This window comes from Vombatus ursinus, unplaced genomic scaffold (genome assembly GCF_900497805.2).
Source record: "Vombatus ursinus unplaced genomic scaffold, bare-nosed wombat genome assembly UNPS02014848.1, whole genome shotgun sequence".
NCBI classification, from domain to species: domain Eukaryota; kingdom Metazoa; phylum Chordata; class Mammalia; order Diprotodontia; family Vombatidae; genus Vombatus; species Vombatus ursinus.
Genome location: NW_020954626.1, coordinates 9001369 through 9014875, shown reverse-complemented (window position 1 = coordinate 9014875; position 13507 = coordinate 9001369). Strand labels below are relative to the sequence as shown.

The 13507-nt window shown below is 38.0% G+C and overlaps 1 protein-coding gene across 5 annotated transcripts in view; it reads right to left on the bottom strand.

Annotated features, from left to right (window-relative positions):
* The window catches only part of CGNL1 (cingulin like 1), a 202359-nt gene that overhangs the window by 113696 nt on the left and 75156 nt on the right, over positions 1-13507 (bottom strand). For all 5 annotated transcript variants that reach the window (XM_027840827.1, XM_027840831.1, XM_027840828.1 and 2 more), the window contains 3 exons: positions 10823-10924; positions 9029-9177; positions 7393-7528 (listed from right to left, as the gene is read on the bottom strand). In XM_027840827.1, coding sequence (XP_027696628.1) covers positions 7393-7528; positions 9029-9177; positions 10823-10924 — 387 coding nt within the window. The remainder of the gene's footprint in view (positions 1-7392; positions 7529-9028; positions 9178-10822; positions 10925-13507) is intronic.

Genomic DNA, 13507 nt, shown 5'->3' with positions numbered 1-13507 from the left:
GAAAAATTATAATATTGGTGACCCAAGTTGCTCATAAAGTGAATTCAAATTGAAAATACAGGATGATGGGCTAGTGGATAATTCAGAATCCTGTGCTGAAGAAGGTTATGTAGTGATTCTAAAACAATAGGAAATTATAAGAAGAAAAATCACTGGCTTAGAATATTCACACTTTTTTGATTTATGTTACTAATGAAGAGCCTGTTCTTATCACATCAGAAGTAAATTACTCTAAAATATTCCTCATAGTCTCTGGGACATTTTTTCCACTGAGCTTATTATGCCCAGTGGTGCTCAGAGGCAAGGCTATAAGATTTGAAAGAATTCTTAACTGCAACTTTCTATATGTGTGACTGTGAACAAGTCACTTAACCTCTTGGCTTCCATATCCTCATTTGTAAACTAAAAAGTATTGCACTAAATTATTTCTAAGGTCCCTTCTCACCTCTAAAATCCTGTGATACACACAAAGTACACTGTAACTGCCTCACTGCACTGCACCTTTGAGAATATATTAAAGTCAGCTAATTGGCCAGTGTTGATAAGTTGATGAAAAATTCTAATCCATGTTTCTCAGCAACCATGACATTAGCTCTTTCAAGGGATCTTAGAAAACAACCTTTCTTCCTGAATGCTGTTGCCTTTAGTCAGATGAGCTGATGTGGGTCCCTCCTTGGAGACTACATTGTGGTTATCTCTGAATCTTCCTTTCTAAATTACCATTACTCTCATGGCTACCTGCTGGTTGCCAAATCTTTCTCTGGATTCCCTGGAGGGAAGGGATTCCTGATGCCCCTTGCTTAGATCTTCAGAGCAATTTTCCTGCTTCTGACCCATTTCCTGTAATCACGTTTCCCAATTGCTTTGTTTTTTCAAAATATCTCTCTTTCCCCACTTATGTTTCTCAGGATGTGTGTGTGGTTTGTTCTGCCTTGGCCTTTGTTAAGGCTGCCAACTCATAGCCTGGTCTATGTCAAAACATTATTATCTAAGGCAGGTATTATTGTTGAAAGGGACTGTATGACAATAGTCCAACCAGATTATAGCATCAATACTCATCACTGAAGCTTATCAAAATAGGGAAAATGAAACACAAAGGATTTTCAAAACATCAGCTTCAGAAACATGTCTTTATTGCCAGTTACACCAAGGCACAAAATGAATGGAATATAAATGGAACCTCCAGGGTGTCCTCTTACTTAAAGATCACAAGATCTTTCTTCTTTCTTGTGGGTGAAGAAGTATCTTCCCAGCACCCAAAAACAAGTAAACAAAACTACGATGAACCTAAGTTAAAATGGACAAAATCAACACCAAGTGCTAATTAGATGCGATACTTCTTCTAGGCCAAGTATCAGAGGTGATAAAGGACAGCCTTTAAAACTGCAGTGACAAATCACTGGCAAAACATAAATCAGGCACAATATTTTTAAAGGTGCTGAAAAGTAAAAAGACACTGACAAAAGCAATAGAAAAAAATTATTTTTTTTCCCCTGGATGATGAAAAAAACCCTACTTGGATGAAAAGTGCTTCAATCTTTTCCAGAAATGTAAGCCATTTTACACTTTCCAGGAATCACCTCCTTAAGTCCGTCTTTACTGGAAATGGATAAATGACCCAATGAGCAAGCTGATAAAGGGATTTTTTTTCAAAAAAGCAAGTTTCAGAGCTGCAGCTGAAATTAGCCCTTTTGGTCTTCTGTCTCATACCCATTATCATAGGACTCTCTCAGTAATGTGCAAATTGATGACCCTGAGTCATTCAGAAGATACTAAATTTATTATATTCTATATAAGAAGTCAAGGAAAATGTATAATAGATTTTAGAGTGACTTTCATGAAATCCAAGTTAAAAATAAAAAATTTCCTACACATAAAGGCTAACTATTAGCATATATCAGCTCACCACCCCAAAGTCCTGTACAGCCTAAATTTTACTATGCTCTGCCTCATGTCCAGAGTTGGAAGAATTGATAAATAGATCTATTGGAAGGTCCATTGAAAACCATGAATTTAGGGCTAAGACTGGAAGTTCTGAGCAGCTATGAAATGGGTCAACTAATTAAAGTTGCAAATTCAATCTAGATCATCTGAAACGATCAAAACGTGTCAGCTCTCACCTATTCTTCAGTCAGCAACACTTGATGAGTATCCCCTTACTACAAAACAATTTGACCAAACCTATGGGAAAACAAGGTCCTTGCTCCTGAATATTTTTAAAATTATTGGAAAGACAGGAAAAATACATAGAAATAAATGTGGCTTTATATTTTTATATACTTATACATATACACATACATACATAAACATACATATACACACAGAGATGAGATGACATAGATGTAAACACATATCCATAAATGTACAATATGTATATATATGTGGATATATATGTATATGCATGTATGTATGTATGTGTGCATATACACACACACACACACACACACATATATATATAAATTACAAGGGGGGAAAGATCACATTTTATGCCTTCTTTAAAACTTCATTAGGTTTTTATGTATGTTTAAAAAGCTTTATTAAAGGACAGCTTAAATTTCTCACTTTTACTTACCTCAGATGCTAACTATCTGTGTGATCCTGTGAAAGTCATTTAACTTAACTCAGCCTACATTCCCTTATCTGTAAAATGAAGATAGTACTAGCACCTACCTGAATGGGTTGTTGTTTTTAAGAGGCAGTATAGCATAACAGATAGGGAAGTGTCCTGGAAGCCAAGAAGATCTGGGGTCCTACAGCTATGTCTGACATATTCTAGCTGTGTGACCTTGGGCAATTCAATCAACCTCTCAGTCTCCTAGGAAGCTAAGACTACAAGTTGTTCAGAAGGTGCTGGTCAGCCTTGGTAGAAGGCAGTTCTTTACTTGGGAGATCCCCATACTATAAAAATCAGAGGTCCAATCCCTGTCCCTTAGCTTTGTAACTAGAATTGAAAAGAAAGCAGATGAATGAGAAATATTTTCAAATCTAATCTTATGAGTGTGACAGATTATTGTTATAGATCATTCACTGTAAATAAAAGGAAATACCAGATAAGAGTTCGGGATCTGTGCCTCCATAGAGACACAGAAAAGTATATAAATATATACAAAATCTTATAAATGGAAGAGATCTTAGAGGGCATCTAAGACAACTTCTTTACCTTAACGACACAGAAAGTGAAGCCCAGAAAGACTAACTGATTCACCTCAGAACACACAGCTAGAAGAACGTCCAAGTCAGATAGGGCCAGGAACAAGCTCTCCTAAACTTCTCCTTCCTTTCCTAAGTGATCATAGAAGAAAACAGCTTGGCATCTTAAAGAGAAGCAAGCTAAAATCCATTAGGATACAGATTCCAGACAAGAAGGATGCTGAGACCACAAGATAACTGGTCCTATGAAGTAATTTTCAGAAATTTAACTTCAAATTCTGAGCAGCTGCTGATGGAAAGTAGGTTTAAAAAAAGAAAGGAGTTACAGGTTTTTCTTTTAAACTATAAAAAAAAGGACAAGTTAAGATTGTTACAATTAGGATTGTACCTAAATTAATTGCCTTTTTTTCTATTTCCCTCATTCCGAAATTATGCCTCATTTATTTGAAAATGCAATACTTATGGGGGTCTTCTGTTCTCTATGTCCTTTTATTTATTTATGTGACTATAAAGACCTGATGTAATGGAGAATAGATTCTGAGAAAGGTTGGTTGTTCCTTTTTCCACACATTCTTCAAGGATGCCCTCAAAACATGTGTAGATTATCCTCTCAGAGATTTTATATAACTTGGAATGGAAGGGAATGAACCCAGTTATTGTTATTTTCTTCATTCCTTTTTTAGTAATAATAAGGTCGGGTTTATTTTATTTTATTTTATTTTATTTATTCAGGTAAATAGTTTTTGTTTCCTCTCCCCTTCAGGTACCTTAAGGACTAATCCTGACTAATCCTACAACATCCTCAAAATTCTGTCCACTCTAGCATGGATCTCTTCTGTGTATCATGGTTCTAAACCATCTTCTCTTCCCGTCCTAATTTTCTTTACTGCCATCACTACTTCTACATTCAGTATACCACGAAGTATACAATACTGGAGTCTATATTTGGTAGCCACACTGTTACTGATGTAGAAAAGTGTTTATTGGGGGCAGCTAGGTGGAGCAGTGGATACAGCACCAGCCCTGGATTCAGGATGACCTGAGTTCAAATCCGGCCTCAGACACATAACACTTACTAGCTGTGTGACCCTGAGCAAGTCACTTAACCCCCATTGCCCCACCCCCCAAAAAGTGTTATTTTAAAAATCTTTAGATACTTTTCATTTTCGGGAATTGAGTTTGTTCATTGCCTTCCTTCCACATTTGGCCTAACTGCCTTTGTATTTTGGCTTGGTTGAGTCTCTCACTGAGTTTTCTACAAATTTACTTTGCACTCCACAGTTCTGTGCTATGGGGTTTTTTCCTGTCTTTTTTGCGACAATACTGTTGTCCATAATCTTCTACTATCATCACACAAAAGATTTTAAAAGTAGTTTATATTAGAAACTAATCTTGCCCTTAGATATCATATCTCACTGCGTGGCAAAGAAATCTAAGTGCTCCCTGGCTAAAATGATTTCTAGGTTCCTCTGGTTTCCTTAGTGTTGTAATTGATCCACCATGTTTAAACTTCCTTAGGGAATAATGAGAGTTTATCCATTTCCTATTTTATCCATCAACACCTTTTTTAAAAGGTCAGATTGGAGCTACCTCATTTGTTTACAATGTCTTCTTTTCATTTTGATTCTTTGTTCTGATGGGGTAATGATCGTGATCTCTGCCCTAACAATTAGATAGTCCAACTGGAGACAGATAATTGATTTTAAAATAACGTAAGTAACTGAAAGATGCAAATAATCAAAGATTCAACTGTTCTTATTTGTTGACTATAAAAAGGCATTTGATTTATTAGAACAAAATGTTAACTAGTTGTCTCCGATATATATGCAAAAATCAGGAGCTTCTTTGAAAGATTTAATGAAGAACAACTTTGTCAAACAAAACTCTTGATTAGTAAAATCAAGTGCAGTCAAAATGGGGATTCATATGTTTGTCAAAGGTATTTGCATTGTCATGGAGGATGTTCACTGCAGAGTTCAAATAGAAGGGAGATTTTCTTTAGATAGTGACATCATCAAGAATCTCCCATTTGTGAGTGGCACTGGATGTCCCAAAATCTTTTAAAAGAGATCCATAATCGTTCAAAGAATTCAGCCTATTCCACACAAGAAAACCCAAGTGGATGAAGAATATCCATTGTATACATAAGAATATACAACTAAGATGGACAACTCATACAGAAGGTCAGTCAGTACACAGTCTTGGAAAGACATTAGATGGACAATGAACTGGCCCCAAAGCTGAAAAGTAGGAACTGGTTAAGGCTAAATTGATTTGGGGATATTCTGTTGTGCTTTTAATGGCCTCAGCTTCTCCTTGAAACAAAAATCCATCCTTCCAACTTCAATATTCAAAAAATATCACCTTCCAATGATGCTGTATGGCTCAGAATCCATTATTATCACACTTCAAAGAATTAAAATTATAGGTCACCCAAAGGGCAATGGAAAAGTTAATGGAGAGCATTAGTAGGATACAACATACTACCACTGAAGACCTGGACGGGAGAAAGAAAATTAAGTCAAGCAGTCAAGAAACATTTATTAAGCACTTAGTATAGACCAGGCAAGTTACTAAGTGCCAATGAGAAATATAGAAAGGCATGAACCTTGCCCTCAAGGAGCTCACATTATAATGGGGAAGAAAATACACAAATAACTGTGTACTTAAGAGATAGCCAAAGTATATGGAAGCAGCCTTAGGTGGAAGGCATTAGCAACATGAGGAAGTGAGAAATACCTACAGAATATGAGATTCGAGGCAAGCCTTGAAGAAAGCTGGGGGTGGGGAGCAGGGGAGTAGGGAGGGGGAAGTGGAGGTGAGGGGGGAAAAACATTCTAACCATGGGGGATAGCCAGTGCAAAGTCACAGATACAACAGATAAAGTCGTACTCAAGGAACCACAAGTAGGCCAGAGGAGATGACTCAAGCTTAAGAAGAGTGAAAAGGTAGGTAGGGGCCAGGTTGAGAAGGATTTTAAATGTCAAATAGAGGTCTCAGCTCCATTAACAGACAGCCAAAGTTACCAGAAGTCTAGCCTCCAAATAAGTGGAATGTTGCCATAATAGTTTCTATTCATCTTCAGCTGTTTTAAACTTAACTCTATGGGAAAATCAGTCTGTCTCTTCCCACCCCTCCCACTTCCCCATGTCTAAAATAAGCCATATTCAGATCATGAAGGTACTATAACCCTCAAAGACTCTCCTAATTGGAGGCATATTATCTAAGAACAAACAAACCGTTTCTGTGGTGCAGATGCTCAAACCTACACAGTAAGAATAAAACCCAGAAAGACTTCAAGTAAAGGCCTGGTAATGGACTTTATATGATCCAAAGCCTAGTCTAGCTACCTCAGAGAGACTAATCACCATGTTCTCTGTATGAGATTGAATTTTTCAGCCACAGAAATGCTCAAGGACCGTCTAAGTTTTAGAAGGGCCAAGATCTGTGTTAATGGAAACAGTACTCACACAAACAAAATGTCTACTCTCTAAAGTATGGAAGTATTGTATTGATTATCCATATCCCACAGGCCAGGTATGGTACAGTGAATAGAAACCTAGTCTCAAAGCCAAGAAACCTTGGATTCATGTCCCAACTCTGAAGCATATTGGCATTAAATTCTTAATGCTCTGGGCCAGTGGTGTCAAACTCAAATACAAACAGATCCTTGCAGGCTGCACACTGACTTAGAAAACCACAAATTAACATCTATGTTGCACTGTATTTTATTTATTTTGTTTTATATTTTAATCTGGTTCATGCCTCACTTTTTGGGCTGCATGTCATTAAGTTTGACAAGTCTGTCCTAGGCAATTCTCTCAGACTTAAAGTCGCAAAGATAATGCTGACTGTCAGCAGTAGTTTCTTTACCTCTTATACCTGAAATCAAGTCTAGTCCCTAATGCTATCTCCCATCACTCACAACATCTAATAGCACTGGTAAATAGTAAGTGCTCAGAACATATTTACCAATTAACTGATGAATATAAATGCTAAATAATTAGGAAGAAGTAGGAAGGAATAAACCAACCTAGGAAGTTAGAGTGCTTATTAAACTCAGGTATTGACCTAGCTTCAGAGTTCTGGATTTTCAAGAAAAATATTTATTAATAACCTATTCTCACTCAGAATATGGAATGCCAGGTAAGGCACAGTTCTGCTACCTGAAGACCGTTCTTACGCAGGCCGCAAGAGGGGATTTCTTTGGTATAAAGTCCTTGATGTAACTGTACTTCTCACCTCAATTAGGGCTCCCTTCTCCCCATCATCTGAGTGTTTTGCATTATCCAACTCATCGTGCATTTCTGAGAGCTGGTCCTGGAGATCTCTGATCTCTGTCTGGTGCTGCTCCCGTTCCATCTTCACCTGAAACAACCTTTATCAGGGAAAGGAAAACACTGTCAGGGGGTTTCACCAAAGTGCTTTTGTTTATTTTCACAGCCTTAATCATATGACATAAAATACTCTTAAAGACCGTAAGCAACCCTGTGTTCTCCTTTGCTGCACTAAGTAAGAACACTTTGAGTTTCTTGGAAAGTCATCAAACTTTGACCAATTGAATTCTAGGGAATAGGAGCCATAGTCTATTCTATCAAGAAAGAAACAGCCAAGCAAAGGATAGGTCTTGACGTTTTTTTTTTCCTCAAAGAAGAAGTAACCTGAATTCTGACTTTAATTCAAGGGATGGGGATGAGAAAGTGATAGAAGAGAATGAATTACCTTTATAGTAATGCCCATTTTTCTAATGGGACCCTCCCTCCTGGGTACATGACTACATTCCACAGTTCCCTTCCTTTTCCCCCTTCTTCTCATTGTTGATATCTTCAAGACCCCCAGTAGGCATCTGTTTCATCTTTTCCTGGAAATCCCTTTTCTAACCAAGCCTATGTAAACTTTGTGAAGGCACAGAGACTACATCGACTAAAATTATAGGATCAAAGTATTTAGGTCAGGAAGGGATTTCGCAGATTCTCTAGCCCAACTTCCTTATTTAACAGATAAGGAAACAGAGGCTGAGAGATTAAATGACATATCCCATAGTCACACAAGTAATAAAAGAGCTAGGATAAAAACCAAGGTCTTCTGGCCCTTCCTACCATACTCCATGCTCCCTCCTGGTATACATATTGAATAATTCTGACTAAAAGGCCATGTCACATACTTCACTGGCACTGAAAAAACTTTTATTAATGATAATGATTATATTCCCTAGGATTCTCAATAGCCTTTCAAAATATACCACTTCCTTCTACAAAATTTTTCATTTGAAAACATTCTAAAAATACCAGATATTAATATATTGTTACAATAATAAAATGATGGTTGAATTGATAAATAACATGGTACTTTTTTTTAAGCTCTCATCACAAAGAGTAAAAACTAGTTATTGTTATGGATATAGTTATAGAAGGGCATTAGACATGCCCATCTTAGAAAAGATTGTCCTTTTTAGGCTTTAGGAGTTGGAATATAAGTTACTTTGCTCATAAGATCCAAAACAATACACATTTAAAACAAACACAAAAGTCAACATCTTTTAGTCTTCCATTAGCCAAGCACTCTTCACATGCTTGGTCTTAGGCTCTGTAACATGAGCCTTTAGATATATCTCAGAGCTAGCTGGTATGCACTTGGATATTAAATTTATGTGGTCTGAACCTTAACCAGATAAATAAAATCTGTTTCAAAGTGTGAGAACAATTAGATGCTCTCATTTATACAGCCGCTCATTTCTAGACTCATCATTGCACAAGGAGAGTAAAAACAAAAACAAAAACAAAAACAAAAACAAAAACCCTTAGATACAGGCTTAGCTACAGCTTCACCTATACATCTCCAGAAAAACTCAAGTAGGATAGCAGGTTGGAGAGCTTACTCCTCTAGATTTTTCCGGAGCTCCATTTCACTGTCATCCAAACGTTTCTGCAGCGTCGACGTCACCTTCTCCTTCTCCTCATGTTGGCTTCTAAGCTCTTCGAGGTTGGCTTTCATTCGGTCTCGCTCTTCTTTGATGTTTTGTTGATTCTGATGTGAAATAAATATTAATTTCTGAAGTATGAGCAGGCACGCAACTCCTTGTACATTAGCACCATCTAACAAAAAGCCTGCTTCAAAGACTACCTTTCCCTACATATTTCCTTCCCAACTATACAACTGAATTTACTACATAATTGAGGTAGATGCCTGTAAAGGAATACAAAAGAATTAATAGGGAAAAGGAACTGAAACTATGAATTCGTTGTGTAGGGAACTTCATGGGTGAGGAAATTCCTGCTGATGTTGGGTGGCATCTTCTCCACAACTTATAGTCTTAGAAAATTACCTAGAGTCCTGAGAAGTTAAGTGACCTGACCAGGGTCACACAGTATTATCTAAGGCTAGATTTGAACCTAGATCTTCCTGGTTCCAAGGTTGGTTTTCTATCCACTAAGCCATGCCACCTCTTTAAATACTACTAATAAATAGTTAATAAGCAAAGCAAAATGGGCAACCCATTCTTATTACACTTGAGAGTTTGGGGAAAGAAACAAAAAAAAATTATTTCACTCTCTTGTTATTTAATTTTTTACTTTTAATTTTTGGAAGACCCCTGACATTTCAATGGTCTGTAGAATTCCAAGAAAGGAAACTCACTCTATGAATGCAGACTGGTACCAGCTCTGTGACTTATAATCTTAGAAATTACCGGGACACTGAGAAGTTAAATGACTTGTTCAAGGTCTCACAACCAGAATAAGTCAAAATGGGATTTGATCGCAGGTATTCCTGATTCCAGGGATGATTCTCTGGCTACCACACAATCTTCTGTCTTCCATTACTAAACTGAAATGCTTTTTGTACTATCAGCTTATTGTGTCTCTTCTGTATAATTCCAGCTTTGAATCTTTCATTTGCTTCCAAACTTCCAAATCAAATGGTAAATGCCACTTGTACATACGTGAAAGTCAAAGCCTCAGAAACTGTTGTTAGGGCCAAGTTAGTACACTTTTTTTTTTTTGGACCAATTCAACCTTTCCTTCATCTTGGCATCTCAGAAGGCTTATTCTTTGTCCAAGACAGATGCAGAGGAGAAAATATGACATCGTAAACCCTGGTATAATCAACATTCTGAAAACTCCTTTGTTGATGTTGATTTGGGTTAATTGACTGTGCAAAGCAATGCAGTAACTATGATTTCATGCCAAGCAACATAGCTATGACCTTTGAAACCAATAATGTTGGAGAGGTTGGGGAAAACTGTGATGTTATCTGTGTAGGGGCACGCCTAGGGTAGAAACTACCATAAATGAATCCTGGAAATTTATCCTCAACTGACAGTCTTGGGTATTTTTTGGGGTGGGGTGGGGGAAATAAGAGATTGCCCATGCATGCCCATGCCCATTGCCTTGCCCATGATCACACAGCTAGTATGTTGGAGGCAGGACTTATAACTCTATTCACTACACCACATTGCCTCTTAGGTCTCATTACCCCCATTTTAGTTGAGGAAACTTCAGAGACGTTATGTTATTTGCCTGTGTTTACATAGCTACTAAGTTGTCTCAGGGAAGATACAAATCCAGGTCTTCCTAATTCCACATCCAACACAGCTTCTAAATTAAAAGGTTAAGTAATACATTTCAGCACACATCATACATCTTCAAGACGAACATTTTTTAAAAAACCATACCCTAATTTCTAGATTGAGCTGTTTCTGAAGTTCTGAAACCTCCCTGTTCAGTTTGTTTCTCTGCTCCAGCAGTTCTCTGACTTCAGCTGAAGAATCGGAAACCTATAAATATGTAGAGAGATGTCAATTTCATGTCCAGAATACTTTTTTATCTTCTATCCTGACCCCTGCCTCTGCCCACCTTGTGACCTAACCCCAACATAAAGTAGCTCATCCACTGCTCTAGGAGAACACAGCACAAACCCATCTTGTAAAGTGAACTCTTTTCTCTGAGGATTATTTCCCTCCATAAAGCTACGTAACCCAGATCACCCAGATGCTAGAAAAACATTATTGAAGATAAGACTCATAGAAAATGTCATCATTGGCCAGTTCAACTCTGAATTACAACACAGCTCTCTCCATATTTTTTAATCTCTAAAAAGAGTATTATGGATATCACTCAAAAGTAATTGGGCATAACCTCAAGGTGGTTAGTGTGCTACTCATATGTACTGGGGGATGGTAGTGGTGTTAGGGACCCAAGAGGAACCATGGAGGCAGAGAACAAAGTAGTAACTGCAAGCCCAAAGGGCAGATAGTTAGGTCAAAGTTTTCTCAGTTTTCTGAATCTGAGTACATTAGTGGGTTGTGTGTGTTTCACTTGGAATGAGGTACTTCATGGGCTAGGTCTGGGAATGTAAAAATTGATACCAAAACAGAATTCTTCATAATCCCAGAAGAATCTGAACCACTTATTTTAATAACCCAAACTAAGGAAGAAAACTGGCTTATGTTTCCCTCACTAATCAATTTCAAGCAGGGAAACATTGCTCTATTTCTGAATATTTGCTGTTTTGTAAGGTAATCTCAGTCCCTCTCACGGGAGGAAAAATGGTCCCAGGTTCAGAGTAGTCTGAAGGCTGGGGATGGGGAGCACAGGCTAAATGGCCACCAATTCTATTGATATAATCATTTGTTAAGCATTTAGTGCAAGAGAATATGAAGATAAAATAAATAAGAAACAGCTCCTGCCCTCAAGGAACTTATATTTAATTGGGAGTATATTTCTAATTCCCTTCAATGCCTAGGATCCAGAAACACAGGCTCCAGACAGACTTTCAACTGTGTCTTTCCGGGTTTGGAAACCAGGAATTGGTGTAGGGAACTTCCTCTGACCTCAACTGCCATTCAATTTATAATCCAAAAGAGTTGCCTCGGTCACTAAGACTTTAAGTGGCCTTCCTAATGTAACCAAGGCAGTTTCTGTGCCTGGTGGAACTTGAACTCAGGTTGTCCCAAGTCCGATCACATACAGCTCTCTATCCACTGTATCACAGAGTCTCTAGATAGCTTCTCCTTTCCTTCAATGAATGCATACTATGTAGGAGATAAAGCGGCACCCCCTCTTCCTTCTGTGCAGAATTTTCCCCATCTCCCTTCTTTCTCTCCCTCAAGCTTGGTTCTTAATTATCACTCCTGATTTCAATACAAATAATCTTATGGTATGTGCTAAGTACATAGCACAGTGAACACTTTTGGAAATACAAAAGAAACCTAAAGCACAATCCTTGCCCTCAGGAAACTCACAATCCCACTGGAGAGACAGGACAAACACATTAGAACTAAGAGCTGTTATGTGACAGTTAAATTCCAAAAAACAGTTGTGTGTGAGTGCTACGAGAGTTAAGAGAAGGAAGAAATCAGTGTAGGCTAATGCAGACTAAGAAAAAGATTCATGATATATGTCGACTCTAAGTTGGGCCTTGAAGTATAGGTTGGACGTTGACAAGTACAAAAGACATGGGGATGGGCTTCTTATGTATTGGGAAGATGGTACTATGAAAAAGCATAAGCAAAGACTCAGAGGCTGATCTCATTCACTTGAGGGAGGAAGACTGAAAGAGGAAAGCTAAAAGACTTCTCTCATCTCCTGGATGAGTCCAGTCAGGCTAGAGACCAGGCATGTTGCTGAAGAAGAATGAATAGATAAGGAGGGGCTGATTATAACTGCTCTTGACGGACTTAAAGAACTATTCGGATTTAATCCTAAAGACAAGAGGAGGAATATTTTGTGGGGAGGAAATGATTTGATGAAAGCAATATTTTAGAATGAGGCAGAGCGGTGCTGTAGATAAGAGCACCAGCTCTGAAGTCAGAAGTTATTATTGCTGTTCAGTTGTTTTCAGTCATGTTCAACTCTTAGTGATACCATTTGGAATTTTCTTGGCAAAGATACTGGAGTGGTTTGCCATCTCCTTCTCCGATGCATTTTCGAAATAAGGAAAACAGAGGCAAACAGGGTTAAGTGACTTACCCAGAGTCACACAGCTAGTAAGTGTCTGAGGTCACATCTGAACTCTGGAAGATGAGTCTTCCTGACTCCAGGCTCAGCTCTCTAGCTACTTCCCGGTCCCGGTTCAAATTTTGCCTCTGACACTCACTACTTGTGTAAGTCATATTCACCCTTCCTCAGCTTCCTCATCTGTAAAAGAAGAGGTTGGATTCAACAGCCTCTGAGGCCTCTCTCAGATCTAGATTTATAAACCTACGATCTGGCAGACTGGAATGCAGAGCGAAGCAACTGGTGTAGAAAAATCTTTAGGATATGACGGCAATAACCCTGGCATAAGGTGAGCAGGTCTTGACATCGGTAAAATTTAATTTGGTGCTTTCTCCTATCAAACTCTTCATCCCAGTGTCTTT